Source organism: Eptatretus burgeri, chromosome 3 (genome assembly GCF_056783735.1).
Source record: "Eptatretus burgeri isolate ZD-2024b chromosome 3, Ebu_testis_v1, whole genome shotgun sequence".
In the NCBI taxonomy this organism is placed as follows: Eukaryota; Metazoa; Chordata; class Myxini; order Myxiniformes; family Myxinidae; genus Eptatretus; species Eptatretus burgeri.
This window is the reverse complement of record NC_140963.1, coordinates 23,135,378-23,149,800: the sequence shown is the minus strand read 5'-3', so window position 1 is coordinate 23,149,800 and position 14,423 is coordinate 23,135,378. Positions and strand designations below refer to the sequence as shown.

The 14,423-nt window shown below is 42.5% G+C and overlaps 1 protein-coding gene across 3 annotated transcripts in view; it reads left to right on the top strand.

Annotated features, from left to right (window-relative positions):
- The window catches only part of UBTF (upstream binding transcription factor), a 79,009-nt gene that overhangs the window by 17,264 nt on the left and 47,322 nt on the right, over nucleotides 1-14,423 (top strand). For all 3 annotated transcript variants that reach the window (XM_085872687.1, XM_085872686.1, XM_085872688.1), the window contains exons 4-6: nucleotides 4,375-4,458; nucleotides 8,346-8,501; nucleotides 13,704-13,768. In XM_085872687.1, coding sequence (XP_085728813.1) covers nucleotides 4,375-4,458; nucleotides 8,346-8,501; nucleotides 13,704-13,768 — 305 coding nt within the window. The remainder of the gene's footprint in view (nucleotides 1-4,374; nucleotides 4,459-8,345; nucleotides 8,502-13,703; nucleotides 13,769-14,423) is intronic.

The window sequence follows — 14,423 nt, the reverse complement described above, 5'->3', positions numbered from 1 at the left end:
ACAACACAGCACAACACCAAACACCAAACACCAAACCACGCAGCACAGCACAACACAACACAACACAGCACAACACCAAACACCAAACACCACAGCACAGCACAACACCAAACACCAAACACCAAACACCACAGCACAACACCAAACACCAAACACCAAACACCAAACACCAAACACCAAACACCAAACACCAAACACCAAACACCAAACACCAAACACCAAACACCAAACACCAAACACCAAACACCAAACACCAAACACCAAACACCACACCACACCACAGCACAGCACAGCACAGCACAGCACAGCACAGCACAGCACAGCACAGCACAGCACAGCACAGCACAGCACAGCACAGCAGCACAACACCAAACACCACGCAGCACAACACCAAACACCACGCAGCACAGCACAGCACAACACCAAACACCACGCAGCACAGCACAGCACAGCACCAAACACCACGCAGCACCAAACACCAAACACCACGCAACACCAAACACCAAACATCACGCAACACCAAACACAACACCAAACACAACACACAACACACACCACCTTTTATTAGTATCGATAAATCATGCAAAATAAATGAAAGTTGGATTAATCCAATCCTCCGTGAAAATTAATTTCAAATGAAATCTGGATCTTCACCAAAATCGAATCAATTCGTCCTTGTCACACACCCAACTTGTTCACTAAATTTCGTCCAAATCCGTCCATAACTTTTTTCGATATCCTGCTCACAGACAGCGGAGAAAACATGGCTTCCGCTGGTTTAAAATGATATATAATTATATTGACCTTGCTGAACTTTGGAGGGTACTGACGCGAGGGCAGGACCAGCAGGTTCCGTTCTCATTCTGTCCACAAGAATCAGCAATCAAAGTATCCTATCCACTTCTCTGGACAGCCATTGGAAGAAGTGCAGTTAATCTCACTCATTCCAAATCCATTGTTTTCAGGATCTCAAAGTCAGCAAGATGAAGACTGACATCAGGATTGGGATGAAGGGAAGGGTAATTTTAGATGCGAAGAAAGACATTGCTGTCTGAACGTGATGGTAGATGGATTGGGGTTTTGTGAGTGCTCCAGGAATGAAACAGAAGGGTAGAAGAGAAAGCAGTATGGGAGAAGACTTTGGTAGCTCAGGGTATCAAGAAGTTGATATACTTCATTAAGGATGCCCTGGATATCCCATTGGCTCAATGCAACATAAATCCTCAAAAAAAAATCGACCAAGATAAAGCTCATAAACCTATAATTTACCTACCAGTCATTTGCGGGGAATTTCTCATCCAATAGCACTGATTAAACTTTGGGACGTCATCGCAGAATGAGAAAAATGAGACCCAAAAGTGCCTGCTTGTTTTTAGTCTTAGTCTTATTCCTATTCTTCTTTTCTGACAGACTAGCTCAAATTTGGTTTGAGCTACGAACTTGGTTTAAACACGAATCTACTACATTTTATAGTGGGAAGATGCAAACTGATGAAATTTTTCATAGCTTGAATGGATTTCATGAAAAGTATGCAAAACTGCATTCCTTCACAAAGGAATACGAAGGGAACGGAGGGGTGGGCACACTGAGCTGTATATAAGTGGAGCACACCTGCAGCACACGCTCACGGGGCTAAGCAGCTGCCATTTTGGAATACCCTTCCCTCGGAAGAATGTGGGAGGTCGAGGCACAGCTGAGAATGTGATTAGCGCTGGACTTTATTGGGTTCCGTTGACAGATTGATTAACATTTGTTTCCACATTCCCAGTTTTGTTTGTTTTTCTTCGGAGCCTTGTGATGGAGCTATGAAGGTGACTGACAAAACTGAGAGTCCGTAAACAATGTTCTTTGCAGTGCTTAATTGCTGTGTTTAGGGGGGTCTGCTCATGTTTAATGCAATACGAATCCTAAAATAAAATAAAAAATTCTGTGCAATCACATTCTCAAGCTGTTTTTAAAATATAATCCCATTTCTAAAAACAAAAGTAAAGGAGCAAGTAATAAAAACATTAACAACAACAAAAAAGCAAAAGGATGCAGGGATGTTACTCCAAAAAGTATGTAAACAAGGTCGGGATTGTCACGAGAAATGATCATGTGAAACCATCCTTTGTGTGTGCATTTTCTTTCTCGATATAACTTTCATTACAAACAGGAAACTTACTGTTTTAAGGATGTCATAAAGGACACCAGCAACAGTCATAGCTAACTAATGTAATGTGTTGGAGATAGGATGGTGTAATGCATCAATGGCCGTAAATTCCAGAATTAATTTATTTTTTGATTTTTGCAATCTTTATTTTATTTCATTTATATTGAATTGAACACAAATCAATGCAACACTTGAACACTGCATCACAAATCACCTTTCTTGCACTGTCAAGAACCTCCAGTTTTGCAGTACTTGGATGTAGTGCTTCAATGGTGCTAAACTTCTGGACGATTTTTAAAATCATTCTTTTATTTAAACTGAAGTACACCAGGACCCCGGCATTCACGGGGGATACGTTCTGGGAAAACCCCGCGAATGTTAAAACCGTGAAAGTGGGGGCATTGTTTCAATGGGAAATGGGGGACAGCTTCCAGAGATTTCCCAATCCGCATGTGTTTTGTCATTGTTACAATGGGGATAACGTTATTGGTTTGCAGTGGTTCCTGGTTCATGAAAAAGCCTGCAAATTGAATTTGGTACAATGGGCACAAGGGGGATAACGTTATCTATGCGTGGCTGTTCCTGGTTCAAAGGGGAAAGTTTTAAAAGTTTCAAATGTTTTTGAGCATGAATGCGTGATTACAGTTTCATTAAAGATGCTTACAAATAAAAAAATTGGCAACACCAGATGCCATTTCCAATTTATTGAAGAATGCATTTTAAAGTCTCTTAACCATCCCCTACCGTACCATGAAACGAAAAAAACATCATCACGATGCACTGTTTCAATATTTTATTGAACAAACAGCACACGTAACTTTTCAAAATTATGAAGATGAAGATGCGCTGTTCAGGTTCGTGGGGTGGCCAGGAGCGTTGTCAAGCAGCAGGAGTACCTTGAATGAAAGATTCTTTTCTGCTAGATACCTCTCGACCTGACGAATGAAATAGGTATGGAACTAGTCTATAAAAAATTCAGACGTCACCCACACCTTCCTGTTGGCCCTCCAGTGCACGAGCAGCACCTGCTTGTTTTTGTAGTTCAGCGCACGTGGGTTCATGGAACGGTAGAGCATTATGGGCTTTACCATGAAGTCCCCTTCAGCGTTTGCGCATAGGAGAAGGGACACCCGGTCCTTTGCGCCTTTGAAGCCGGCTGCTTTGCTTTCTCGCTGTAAGATGAATGTTCTGGTCAACATCTTTTTTCCAAAACAAGCTGGTCTCATCGACGTTGAAGACCTGTTCAGGCAGGTACCCCTTCTCCTCGATGAGGCTCGCAAGTTCTGCAGGTAATGCCTTGGCCACGTCATGGTCCGTGGAGGCACGCTCCCCTATGAGCTTGATGAGTGTATTGTGGGTAATTGCGGGAGGGCTGAATAGTCTGCGCATTGTGGGGGATTTTTACAGGTGATGCTGAATTCGGCAGCTGATAATAGATGCGGTGAGCGATGTTATTGTGTAATTTGTCTGTATGTAGCTCGCTGCAAATTGCACAAATAGATATGCTAAATGTTTCCATTCTTTAACTTCCAGGACATGATGTCTTTCCTATGCTGATTATGATTATGCTGAGCATATTTAAAATCTAACAGCTCAGATGGTGCTATTTGCAGCATGATGGTGATTTAGACCAAGATGTGCTGAATGTTTCCATTGTGTAATGTCCACATGTGGCGACCTGGTAATTACTGGATACATCAATAGATGCTGTTCGCATTCTCATTCTGTAAGTAGCTCATGGGGTATGGCGTCGCAGGGAATGACGTGATACACTGGCGAGGCATTCTGCAAAACTATGTTGATGCTGCAAAGCCACAATACAGTACTGTATGTTTAAAATGCGTATGGTGAGATGTCCCATGAAACTGTTCATCCCGCAAAGCTACAATACACATACAGGAAGCAGGTCATGTTCGTGGGTTGTGGAAGATGTGTTTTTTGCGTTTGTACAGTATTGTGCTGTACATACATCCAGCTGCCTTGTGCATGGCTTGTGGAAGATTTGTTTTAGAACTGTTATGCTTGCGGCTCGTGGGAAAAATATCTGTGAAAACCGTGAATACACAGGGCAATTTCCCGTGAATAATGGAGCATGACTATATGGAACTCGCGAATGTTGGAACCGCGAATGTCGGGGTCCGGGTTTATTTGAACATTGCGTGGGGTAACATGTTCTATGAACTCTTGTTGTTATTGATATTCATTCCTGTTTCTGTGCACAGGTGCGCAAGTTTCGTACTTTGTCTGAGCTTCTTTTTGATGCAAAGGAGTATTTGAAGAACCCGTATAAAGGAATGAAGATACAGGTGCGTTAAAGGTCTTTGTTCTATTCTTGTGCTTTACATCACCTTTTAACATGAGGAAAGTGTTGAGCCAAATCTGTTTCATGTAGCCCATTGCGGTTCCAATATACTTTGTTTTGGTGCAACAATTGAGAACTGCATATTTGATTGGTTTAACTGGGCTGAGATGTGATCTCAAGGGTTAGCGAAGAAGGGGTGGGGGGGGGATGTTGTCTGTCTCTGAATATGTGTTGTTCTGGGGAATTCAGGATAATTAGTTCTCATTATAACACTGTGGTGCATTGCAAAAAAGTAATTAATTATGGCTGAAAAGGTTCATTTGTGTTCTGTTTCCATGGTCGATTCATTTGAGTGATTTAAAATGAATAACTGAATCGGGGAGTACATTTGACCGACCACCCACTGTCTGTAATCTCTGCTTTTTAGTTATTTATTTTTCTCCAAGTAGAGTTATTTTATAAACAACCTGAATATGAAGAATACACTGATGGCATGTGCACTGCTGGTGTTATTTTTATTGTTTCCTTCCCCTCACTACTTGTTCAAATAAACTTGCTCTTGAACAGCCATAGTGATTTTGTGTAGGAGTTTGAAACGACAAGTTAAATAAATGCAGTGGTTTACCGGAAATTATTTGACAGTGCAGTTTCATGTGAATGGGGGAGGGGGATCAAGTTGTTCAAGTTGCCCCAGTCACAGATACTACTGTGTATTAAATTAAAGCTGTCAAAAACTAAATTGGATTGAAAGAGATCATTACTTGAGGGTCTTCCAGAAATTACGAGGGGTGATCTGTTTGTCTGTGGCCCAACAAGGAATGCATTATATTTCACTTTATTTCTCAACATAATCTCCTCCTGGATGTCTGGGTTACAAGTTCTTCAAGTTCTTCAGTGTACAGTTCTTCTCTGTGGGACTTTTACAGTTTTTCTACTTCTTCTTCCATGTCATCAAATCCCCCCTCTCCAATATGTTTTTCATGATCAATGATCCTCTTCACTTCTTTCCGACGAGGGAAACCTCTAAAGTCATGCCCAATCCCAGGCCATGGCGTTTTCCAGAAACAGATGAGGGTCTCGCTTCTCACTTCTTCCCAGGTGTGTTTGTTAATCACAATGGCATCAAAAATGTTGAAACTTTTCCAACAATCACTCACTCTTAGAGCTGAATCTCTCTCCATCATGGACAGGATGTGTGCAAAACTCCTCCTGGTGTAGTAAGACTTAAATGTTTCTATCACATCCTAGTCCATAAGCTGCAACAATGATGTGTTTGGAAGCAGGAATATCACCTTAACATTGGGATGGCACTCATAAGGATGGTGGATGTCCTGGTGCATTATCCAGAATAAGAAGCACCTTGAAAGTCAAGTTTTTCTTTGCCAGATAACCCTTCACCTCATGAATGAAGCTGTGTTCAAACCAGTCATCAAACACTTTGGCAGTAACCCAGGCTTTTTTGGTCAATCTCCAAAAGACTGGCAGCATGGACTTTGTCTTGACTTGATGTTCAGAGCCTTGGGGTTCTCTGCTCTGTAGCCAAGCATTGGCTTGCATTTGAAGTCCCCAGCAGCATTGCTATAAAAGAGAATGGTGAAACTGTCTTTTGCAGCTTTAAATGCTGAGAAGGTTTGTTCTTTTTTGGAAATCCAGGTCCTATTGGGTATTTTCTTCCAGAATAGACCTGTCTCATCAGCATTGAAGACTTGTTCTAGTGGATAACCTTTCTCCTCTATCAGCTTCTGAACCTCTTTTGGGTATTCTGTAGCTGCTTCTACATCAGCAGAAGCACCCTCTCCAGCCAGCTCGACATGATGGAGGTTATATCTAATTTTAAATTTGTCAAACCAGCCCCTGCTTGCTTGAAATGATGCTGATGTTGGTGCTGGAGAAGACTCAGTTTCTTCTGTTTCTTCATCAGGTTGGGCTTCTGTCTTCAGGTAACTGGAGATGCTCATGGCCTTTCTTCTTCTTATAATGGGCCCATCCACTGAAGCAGTTTTCTGATTCTGATCTTCGATCCAGAGACTCAATCTTTTCTCCATTTTTATCAACAAGGGTGCCTCCTTCTAATGTATGATGTTGCGATGAAGGCTCCTGCACGAACGCTGGCATTGATTTTATCTTCGGCTTTCCGTCCCGTCCTAATGGTTGATTCATTCATGCCATATTGCCTGGTCAAAGATGAAGCAGAAACTGATGATAATTTATTCAGGATATCAAGTTTGACCTCCATGATCATTGTCTTCCTCTTCCTCGTGGCTGGTTGGTTCAAATTGGGTCTTTTGGTAGCCATAATGATCGACATAAGTTCACTTGTTGGCGGCAGGTTCGGAGACGGCGACAGGTGGCAGCTCATGCCATGCATGTATATAAATTAAATTGTAATTTAGTAAAGTAATAAGGAAAAAGAATAAAATATTTGGGAAAACGCCGGCCATTTTTGTCACATTTAATCCAGAATGTAAATTCGAATTGCGATCGCGATGACAGCAGGTGGCGACTCGTATCATCGTATGAAATATATTAAATATTAATTTTGTAAAGTACAGTACAGTGATAAGGAATAAGAACAATATAAATCTTTGGTAAAACACCAGCCACGATCACATAAATGTGAAACATACCCTCACGTTGGGGAGGTTTTGACGCTTTTAATTCAGCGTGTCAGTTGGAAACTGCTATTGAGGAAGCCGCGTTGGAGGAAGTTTTACTATGTGTGTGTATATGTATGTATGTATGTATGTATGTATATACATACATACATGCATCCATATGTTGATGGATCTATGTATTTGAAGTCCCCACATGTGTGTATGGTGAGATACCACACATATGGAAACACCACACAGTTTTTTTTAAAATGGTTTAAAAAAAAAAAAATTCCCCCAGGCTGGCAGAATAGCACAGAGGTATCATACTTTAACCTGGTGCTGGCTTAGCGGTTAGGGTGGTGGGTTGGGATCCTAGGGTCCTGAGTTCAACCCCTGTTAACCACTAAATTAACACCAAGGGGTTGATTCAGCCTGTCATCCTTCCGAGGTCGGCGAAATGAGTACCAGGATAGCAGCCAAAAGACTACACATGAAGGAAGGGGTACTGACAGATTGATTAAATCTGGTATTGATGTAGCGCAGGCATGATGAGCCGAATAGCCTCTTCCTGTGCCTTAACACAGCGTGTCACCCAACCAAAAATCCTGTTATTATCCAGATAATGGCACAGACAAGGGACATTTTGTCAAAGGCAAGCTGTTTTGGATAAATGCCTGCTCACTCACAGTGTGACATGCATGAAAATCCCTCACGAATATGTGCTATTCACAACACAATTCCCCAGGAGAAGTAGTTTGGTTTGGGTGAATCGGAGAAGGGGAAACACCACACAGTTTCACATGGCAATGGTGCTCATACCTCTCCAGATATTTACTCTGTGTTCAAAAGCACAAAATTGCTTCACAGCACCTCTTGAAACAAGCTATAAAGCGGAATGTGTCAGAAGTGATTGTTGGGGAATGTTGGTTCTTTTGGAGAGAGGCTCCATTGTTGTATAATAAAAGGCAGCCACAAATAGCAAAACACTGGCAGTGCCATTGAAGGATTGATTTTAAGAATGTTCCAGAGATTTAAAGTCCTCCATAAATTCCAGAGTTGTTTTTGTGTGAGGAAGAGTTGTTGGTCCCAGTGTCGTTGATAATTATTGATGGTCCAACAGCCCACCACCATGTCATGAAGAAAAGAAGAAATAATATAAATGAAGTGTTGTGGGGTTTTTGGTTGGGGTTTCTGTGAGTTTATAAAATACTTAACTGAAATATGATTACAATATGGTGAGAGAAATGCCCATCATCCTGAAACTTGTCCTGAATGTACTCTTTCTTTGTCTTTGCAGAATCACCCAGATTTTCCCAAAAAACCACTTACACCATATCTGCGCTTCTACCTGCTGAAGCGCAAGAAGTTTGCTAAAATTCACCCACAACTCAATAACCTGGACTTGACTCGCATGCTATCCCAAACCTACAAGGACATGCCTGAAAAGAAAAGGGTAAAGTGTTTAACATTCACCAGCTTGTTTTACACCAAAAGTGCAGCAGATAATCATAACAATTGTGCAAATTATGACTAAAGCATGAAATTTTTACCAGTGTTAGTACATACCATAAGCTTCATTTTCAGATCGGGAGGTAAGTCAGATTTGACCTCTGAGGATAGTGTGAGGTCAATGACTTCAATTACATTGAAATTGTCATTTTTCACGATTCTGGTGCAGTTTGTCTTTTTTCGGAATCATTAAAAAGATATGTTGCCTTGTGTGTGTCCCTTTATCTTCTGGAGAGCCTTTATACATAATCACAGGATGCAACCATGACTGAACAAGTGCTTTAAATGAGGTCAGTGACCTCAGAAAACAAATTTATTGAAATACACATTTCGGTTATTGTGGTGTCCAGAACAGCTTGCATGAAATCGTGTTGTAAGATGATCTGTGCAACCTTAATTTTCAATGTGCACCGAACATAGTCTATAAGCTTAAAGTACAGTGAGGTCAGTTACCTCAGACACATGTATAGTACATACCGGTACATGTAATACACACACATTATCCATATAGACTCATGAATATAAAGGTGTCTGATTGCACCTAACAGTCTCCCGAACATGCACATAATGCAGTGCACTTGAGTGCAGCCTTGGTGCACTTGCAGCGGCCGGTACATCCCTTCTCGCAGCTGCAATGGATCAGTTTGAGGCAAGATTTTGATGCCTCTGGCAGTGTCATCCAAAGAGGCTGCCACCCAGAGGCCTCCTTTGTCCAGCCCCAGTCAGATGGGATTGGTAACTCTGGATTCAGGACCAGAGTTTGGTTCCAGCAGTTGCCCTGGAGAGATGCACGCTTGATGTGCAGCTGGAGTGCTGCCTGCGTTGGGGGAATGTTTTCTAGAGCCCTAGACTTGTGTGCGAAGAGCTGTTTCCTAGCATCGTTCACTTCCATGGTGTCGCTGGTACAGTCATACATCAGCACAACGAAGCGCTCCAGCAGTGACATTGACTCCTCACTGACATCACTTAGCATGTGTAAGAGTTCTTCAAAGGCATCAGTCACCTGTAGGAACACTTTCCAAATCTCCCAGGCAGTCTTCTTCCCTCTGCCAGCGAAAGAAGACACAGTGTCGCACCCTGTGATGGCATGGAAGATGGGGAGAGTAGCACATTGTCTTGGGTTCATGGTGGCAACCAGTTGGTGAACAGCTATGTACCGGAAGCTGGATCCAGTACCAAGAGCTATCCACAGCTTGTCAGGATTGATGTTGTTGAATGAAGCCACAGCCAGTACCACAACATCAGTATCCACAGTGCGTATGGCCACCTTCCTGATCCCCTTCTGCACAGCATCTGCCACATGTAGAAGCAGGCGAGTGTCCGCCTCCTCATGTGAACATGGGGCGAGGTGGTCAAGTCGGACTTGGCAGGAGAGCACAGGACCTCAGTTCCACATGTTGCATACATTTCCTTGCCATCTGCTATTGGAAGATGAATGGCCTCTCGTGACAGGAAACCAAAGAGCTCAGTCTTGTTTTGATCCACACGAAGGAAGTCCTTCCAGTTCTTAGGCATGACGGTAGAGGGAGCCACTCTCTTCCTGATGTCCTTGCCCCTCTTCTGTCTGGTCGTGCCTTTCAGGCTGTTAGGTATACATCCCAGATGAGGTCGAGTCTGTTGACCTTTTCGAGTTGAGTGGAGATGTAAGGTGCAAAGTCTGTGTTCACATACTCTTCAAAGGTCTTTGCCGTTACAGGAATGAGCATTTGAACAATAGCTGCTCCGTCAAGGATTGTGGCATCAACCCCAGGTGCGCTTGTGGTTTCGGGTTGGTCTGATTTCAGGCAGTGTAGTAGATTTACTTTGACTCCAAGGCGCAGTTTTCTTCCTGTTGATAATGCTGGTGGGGCTGCCTGGTTCTCGTGGCAGAAGAACTGGTCCAGATCCCCATCACGTGATTGGCAGGCAATATACAGCCTCGAGAAGTGACTACAGTCACTCTTCACTGCGGCGAGTTGGATCTGCTGCTTTGACTGCGTCTTGGTCTGTGGCCGACTGAAGAGTGGCAACTTGTTCTTGGGCAGTGTTTCTGTAACTGGCTTCGTGCATAGTTCCAGTCTTTCTTCAACAAACTTTGTGTACTGCTCCTCACCAAGGGACTCAATCTTCCTCACAGTTTCTGCCACTGGGGTGTCCATGATGTCTCTCGTGTCAAGGACCAGTAGATCTTGAGTGTTCTCAAGGAAGGGATTCCCCATCTCTTCAAACACTGCGAAAAGTGCTCTGACATCCTTCATAAAGGCTGCTTCAACTCCAGGTTTCTGGTCATGGTGAAGATGCCCAGTGTCATGAGCACCGCCATGTCCTCTTGTTGCCTGCTCTTCAAACTCTGCAGTGATCCTGGCTATTTCTGGCCCTGCCACCATTCAGCGTCTGAGTGCCCCAGGGTTTCCTGTCAGTCCAATAGCTCCACCAGACCCTTTGACCACAGCGTTGTTCTGTACATTGGTCAATTGCCATGGCAGAGAACTTGTTGCTGGTCTTGTGTACCACAAACTTCCCAGACTTGAATTCTGCCAGGACATCTGGGTGTTTGTCATCAATATTTGATTCATTGGCATCAATATTTGATATTTTTAGGTCATTGACCTCTCACTGTCCTCAGAGGTCAAAGCTAGACACCTGTAAATAATTACCAACGCTGTGTGGAATATGTAGACACTTTTATGAGAACACAAATGCATGGTTTGTACATCATAAACATGTTTACCATTAACCAATGACGCCAAACATAAATATTTTGATACTTTGAGGTCATTGACTTCTCACGGTCCTCAGAGGTCAAATCTGCCTTACCTCTCGATCTGAAGATGAAGCTTATGGCATGTACTAACACTGGTAGAAATTTCATGCTTTAGTCATAATTTGCACAATTCTTATGATATGAGAGATTATCAGCTGTACTACAACCTATATAATTGTGATTAATGTCCGGTTTTTTTAGGTCATCTCTACCTACGTCTACCGAGATGACCTAATAAAGCCGGACCAAATGTACGTCCGCCAACAATTTTTCTTTCCGATCTTGATGAAACTTAGTATGTGGGTAGAGGTCGATGAGTGTTGCACAACAATATAACTTTTGTCCGGGTTCAAGGTCAGGGATGAGGTCACGTAAGTTATAAAAATCGCCATTTTCAAAACCTATCTCGTCTGCCATTCTACAAGATATTCGGCAACTGTTTATTGATTATGATAGTAAAAAATATTATCTTGTATCTAACCGGACAGATTTTTGAATTTCCTTCCCGTTTGATCGTCACGTGATCTGGAAGATGGCCAAAAACGCCGATGCGATTTGCAAAGAAGGAAGGAAGGAGAAATGAAATATAAATATAAAACACATTTTTAGCATTTTGGGCCATCTCTTCGAGCATGACCTAATAATATTGGTGTTGAGAGGAGAGGTGACGATCCGTCCGTCCGTCCGTTCACAATGAAGTTGAAGCGGGAGATCTGGTCATTAGTGATCCTGATAGAGGTCGATGAGACGTACACGATTGTATGACTTTCAAGGTCACCGAAGGTCAAGGTCACGAGGCCTTTGAAGTTGCGAAAATGACGATTTTCAAATTCTATCTCATCCACCATTTCTCAAGTGATCTTGAATTTGATTGTAGCATATGAATCTATGGGACAATAACTAAATTTTGGTCGGGCCAGATTTTCGATATTCGCTTTCGTTTTCGTGTCACGTGACTTCAAAGTTGGCAAAAAATGCGAAAATGACGATTTTCAAAATCTATCTCCTACATTTCTCAAGCAATCTTGAATTTGATTGTGGCATGTGAATCTATGGGACAATATCTAAATTTTGTCAGGCCGGATTTTCGATACTCGTTTTCGTTTTCATGTCACGTGACTTCAAAGTTGGCAAAAAATGCGAAAATGACGATTTTCAAAATCTATCTCCTACATTTCTCAAGCAATCTTGAATTTGATTGTGGCATTTGAATCTACGGGACAATATCTAAATTTGGTCAGGATGGATTTCCGAATTTCGCTTTCGTTTTCGCGTCACGTGACTTCAAAGTTTGCAAAAACTGCCCTACCTTCAGGAGGCTATATATTTTCTCACAGAGATGACGTCACTCCCGCACGGGGGGGGGGGGGAGGGGTAATTCTAAATTTATACATTTTCCGCCGAAGGTGCAAAAGTTTCAAAACCCGAAATGTAAACGTCGACATTTATTTTCAAAATATAATTTCGTGCGCGCGCGCCAAAATGCCGAGTCATCTTTAACCAAACTGCGCAGTAGTCCGGTCATGGCGTCTGAGCAGTGGCCAGCGTGGTTCAGATTGACTGTGGTTTCTGGGGCGAAGGTGATTGTTAAGAAGTGTGTCAGCGGAATAAATTTGAGTGACTGTATTAGTGATTTAATCACGCAACATCTTGACAATGAATATTCTGGCCGAACGATTGCATCAATTCAGTGCATCAGCAGGGATAATTCGCAGGCTCCTCTCGATCGTGCCGATATCTAACATAATCACCGGCGGACATAGGGCTGCAGGCTGTGGGGCGAGGCCACGGATCCCGGATGAGGGGATAAGTGATAAATTATGCTGCATGCTTCGGGCTTTCTGATTAATATATCAATGAGTACATTCCATAATTAATGAATCTGGCATCCAAAATGTTTTTTCATACCTGACATGTTACTTTGTGCAGTCACGAAACTTCTGTGGAATTAATGAATTTGATAGCTCTAACGATTTTTCAAACCTCAATAACTCTATAAATACTTGACCAATTTTCGTTCTGAAAGTTGCATTATAATCAGTGAAGAATAATCTACAGGATTATCATAATCACTGAGAGCTAAGCCTATTTTTTTTCGTTTTTTTTCTACAACCGGAAGTGAAATGTCCCCAGAGAATGCACGGACCGGAAAACCACGTATTGCACTCGCTGGTGATTCTGATGTGTTAATCCGGGTACTAACTGAACAATACATATTTATTAATTATGTCATTAGTAGTATTATCCTAGTGTATCTCTGTGAACTATTTCAATCTAAACGGTTAGTTTGGACTGTTTCGCGGTTACCTGAACTGAACATTGAGAACTTGTGGTATTATAGAGATGACAGTCACCCCCACATGGGGGTAATTTTTTATTTCTTTCTTTCTTTCTTTCCCCCAGGTGAAGTACATTGAGGAATACAGGCAGGAGAAAGAATCATTTGATAAAGCTATGATCAAATTCTGGTAAGTGTAAGCCAAAACGCTTCCATAAAAAGTGATTTCTCTTTTCTGCTTCCCACCTGACTGCAGCTCTAAAACTACAAAAAGAATCACCAGATCTCTGAACATTATAAACCTTTTACTTCACTTGCCGATTGTAAAATGGCATAAAACTTTTCAAAAATGTTAATTGGGTCATTTTGGACCAGAAGAAGACAAAACGATCTCTCCCCAATTTCTGGACATGCTGCTTCTTTATCAGCAATGTTGTGAGGCCCTAAATCTCAGACAAGATCACAGGATAGTCGACCTGGACACATACTTGGCAATAGACACAGTTTGCGTCTTTCTGCCCTGCTTATGGATATGGACACCCAGCAGGATTAAAAACAAAACCTGTCAAAGGGCGGAGGAGCTCGTTGTGAGCCAACGGCCATCCATATCTCGTGCCCAACTGTGTCTGTGGACGTCCTCCTGCAGTTGGGTTACTTTTTATGAGGAGGTTGATGGTAGGATTTGGACTCTGGCCACCGTAAAACCCTTCATTCCGCAAAACACAAACGCCAAAAAATCTGAAAACCCACTCCGTGGGAGTACCTCCTGTGCAGCTTCCCTTCGCAGGGCAGCTCACTGGATGATGGGATTGGGGCAAAGCCTTCGGGACCCCCAATCTTTGATG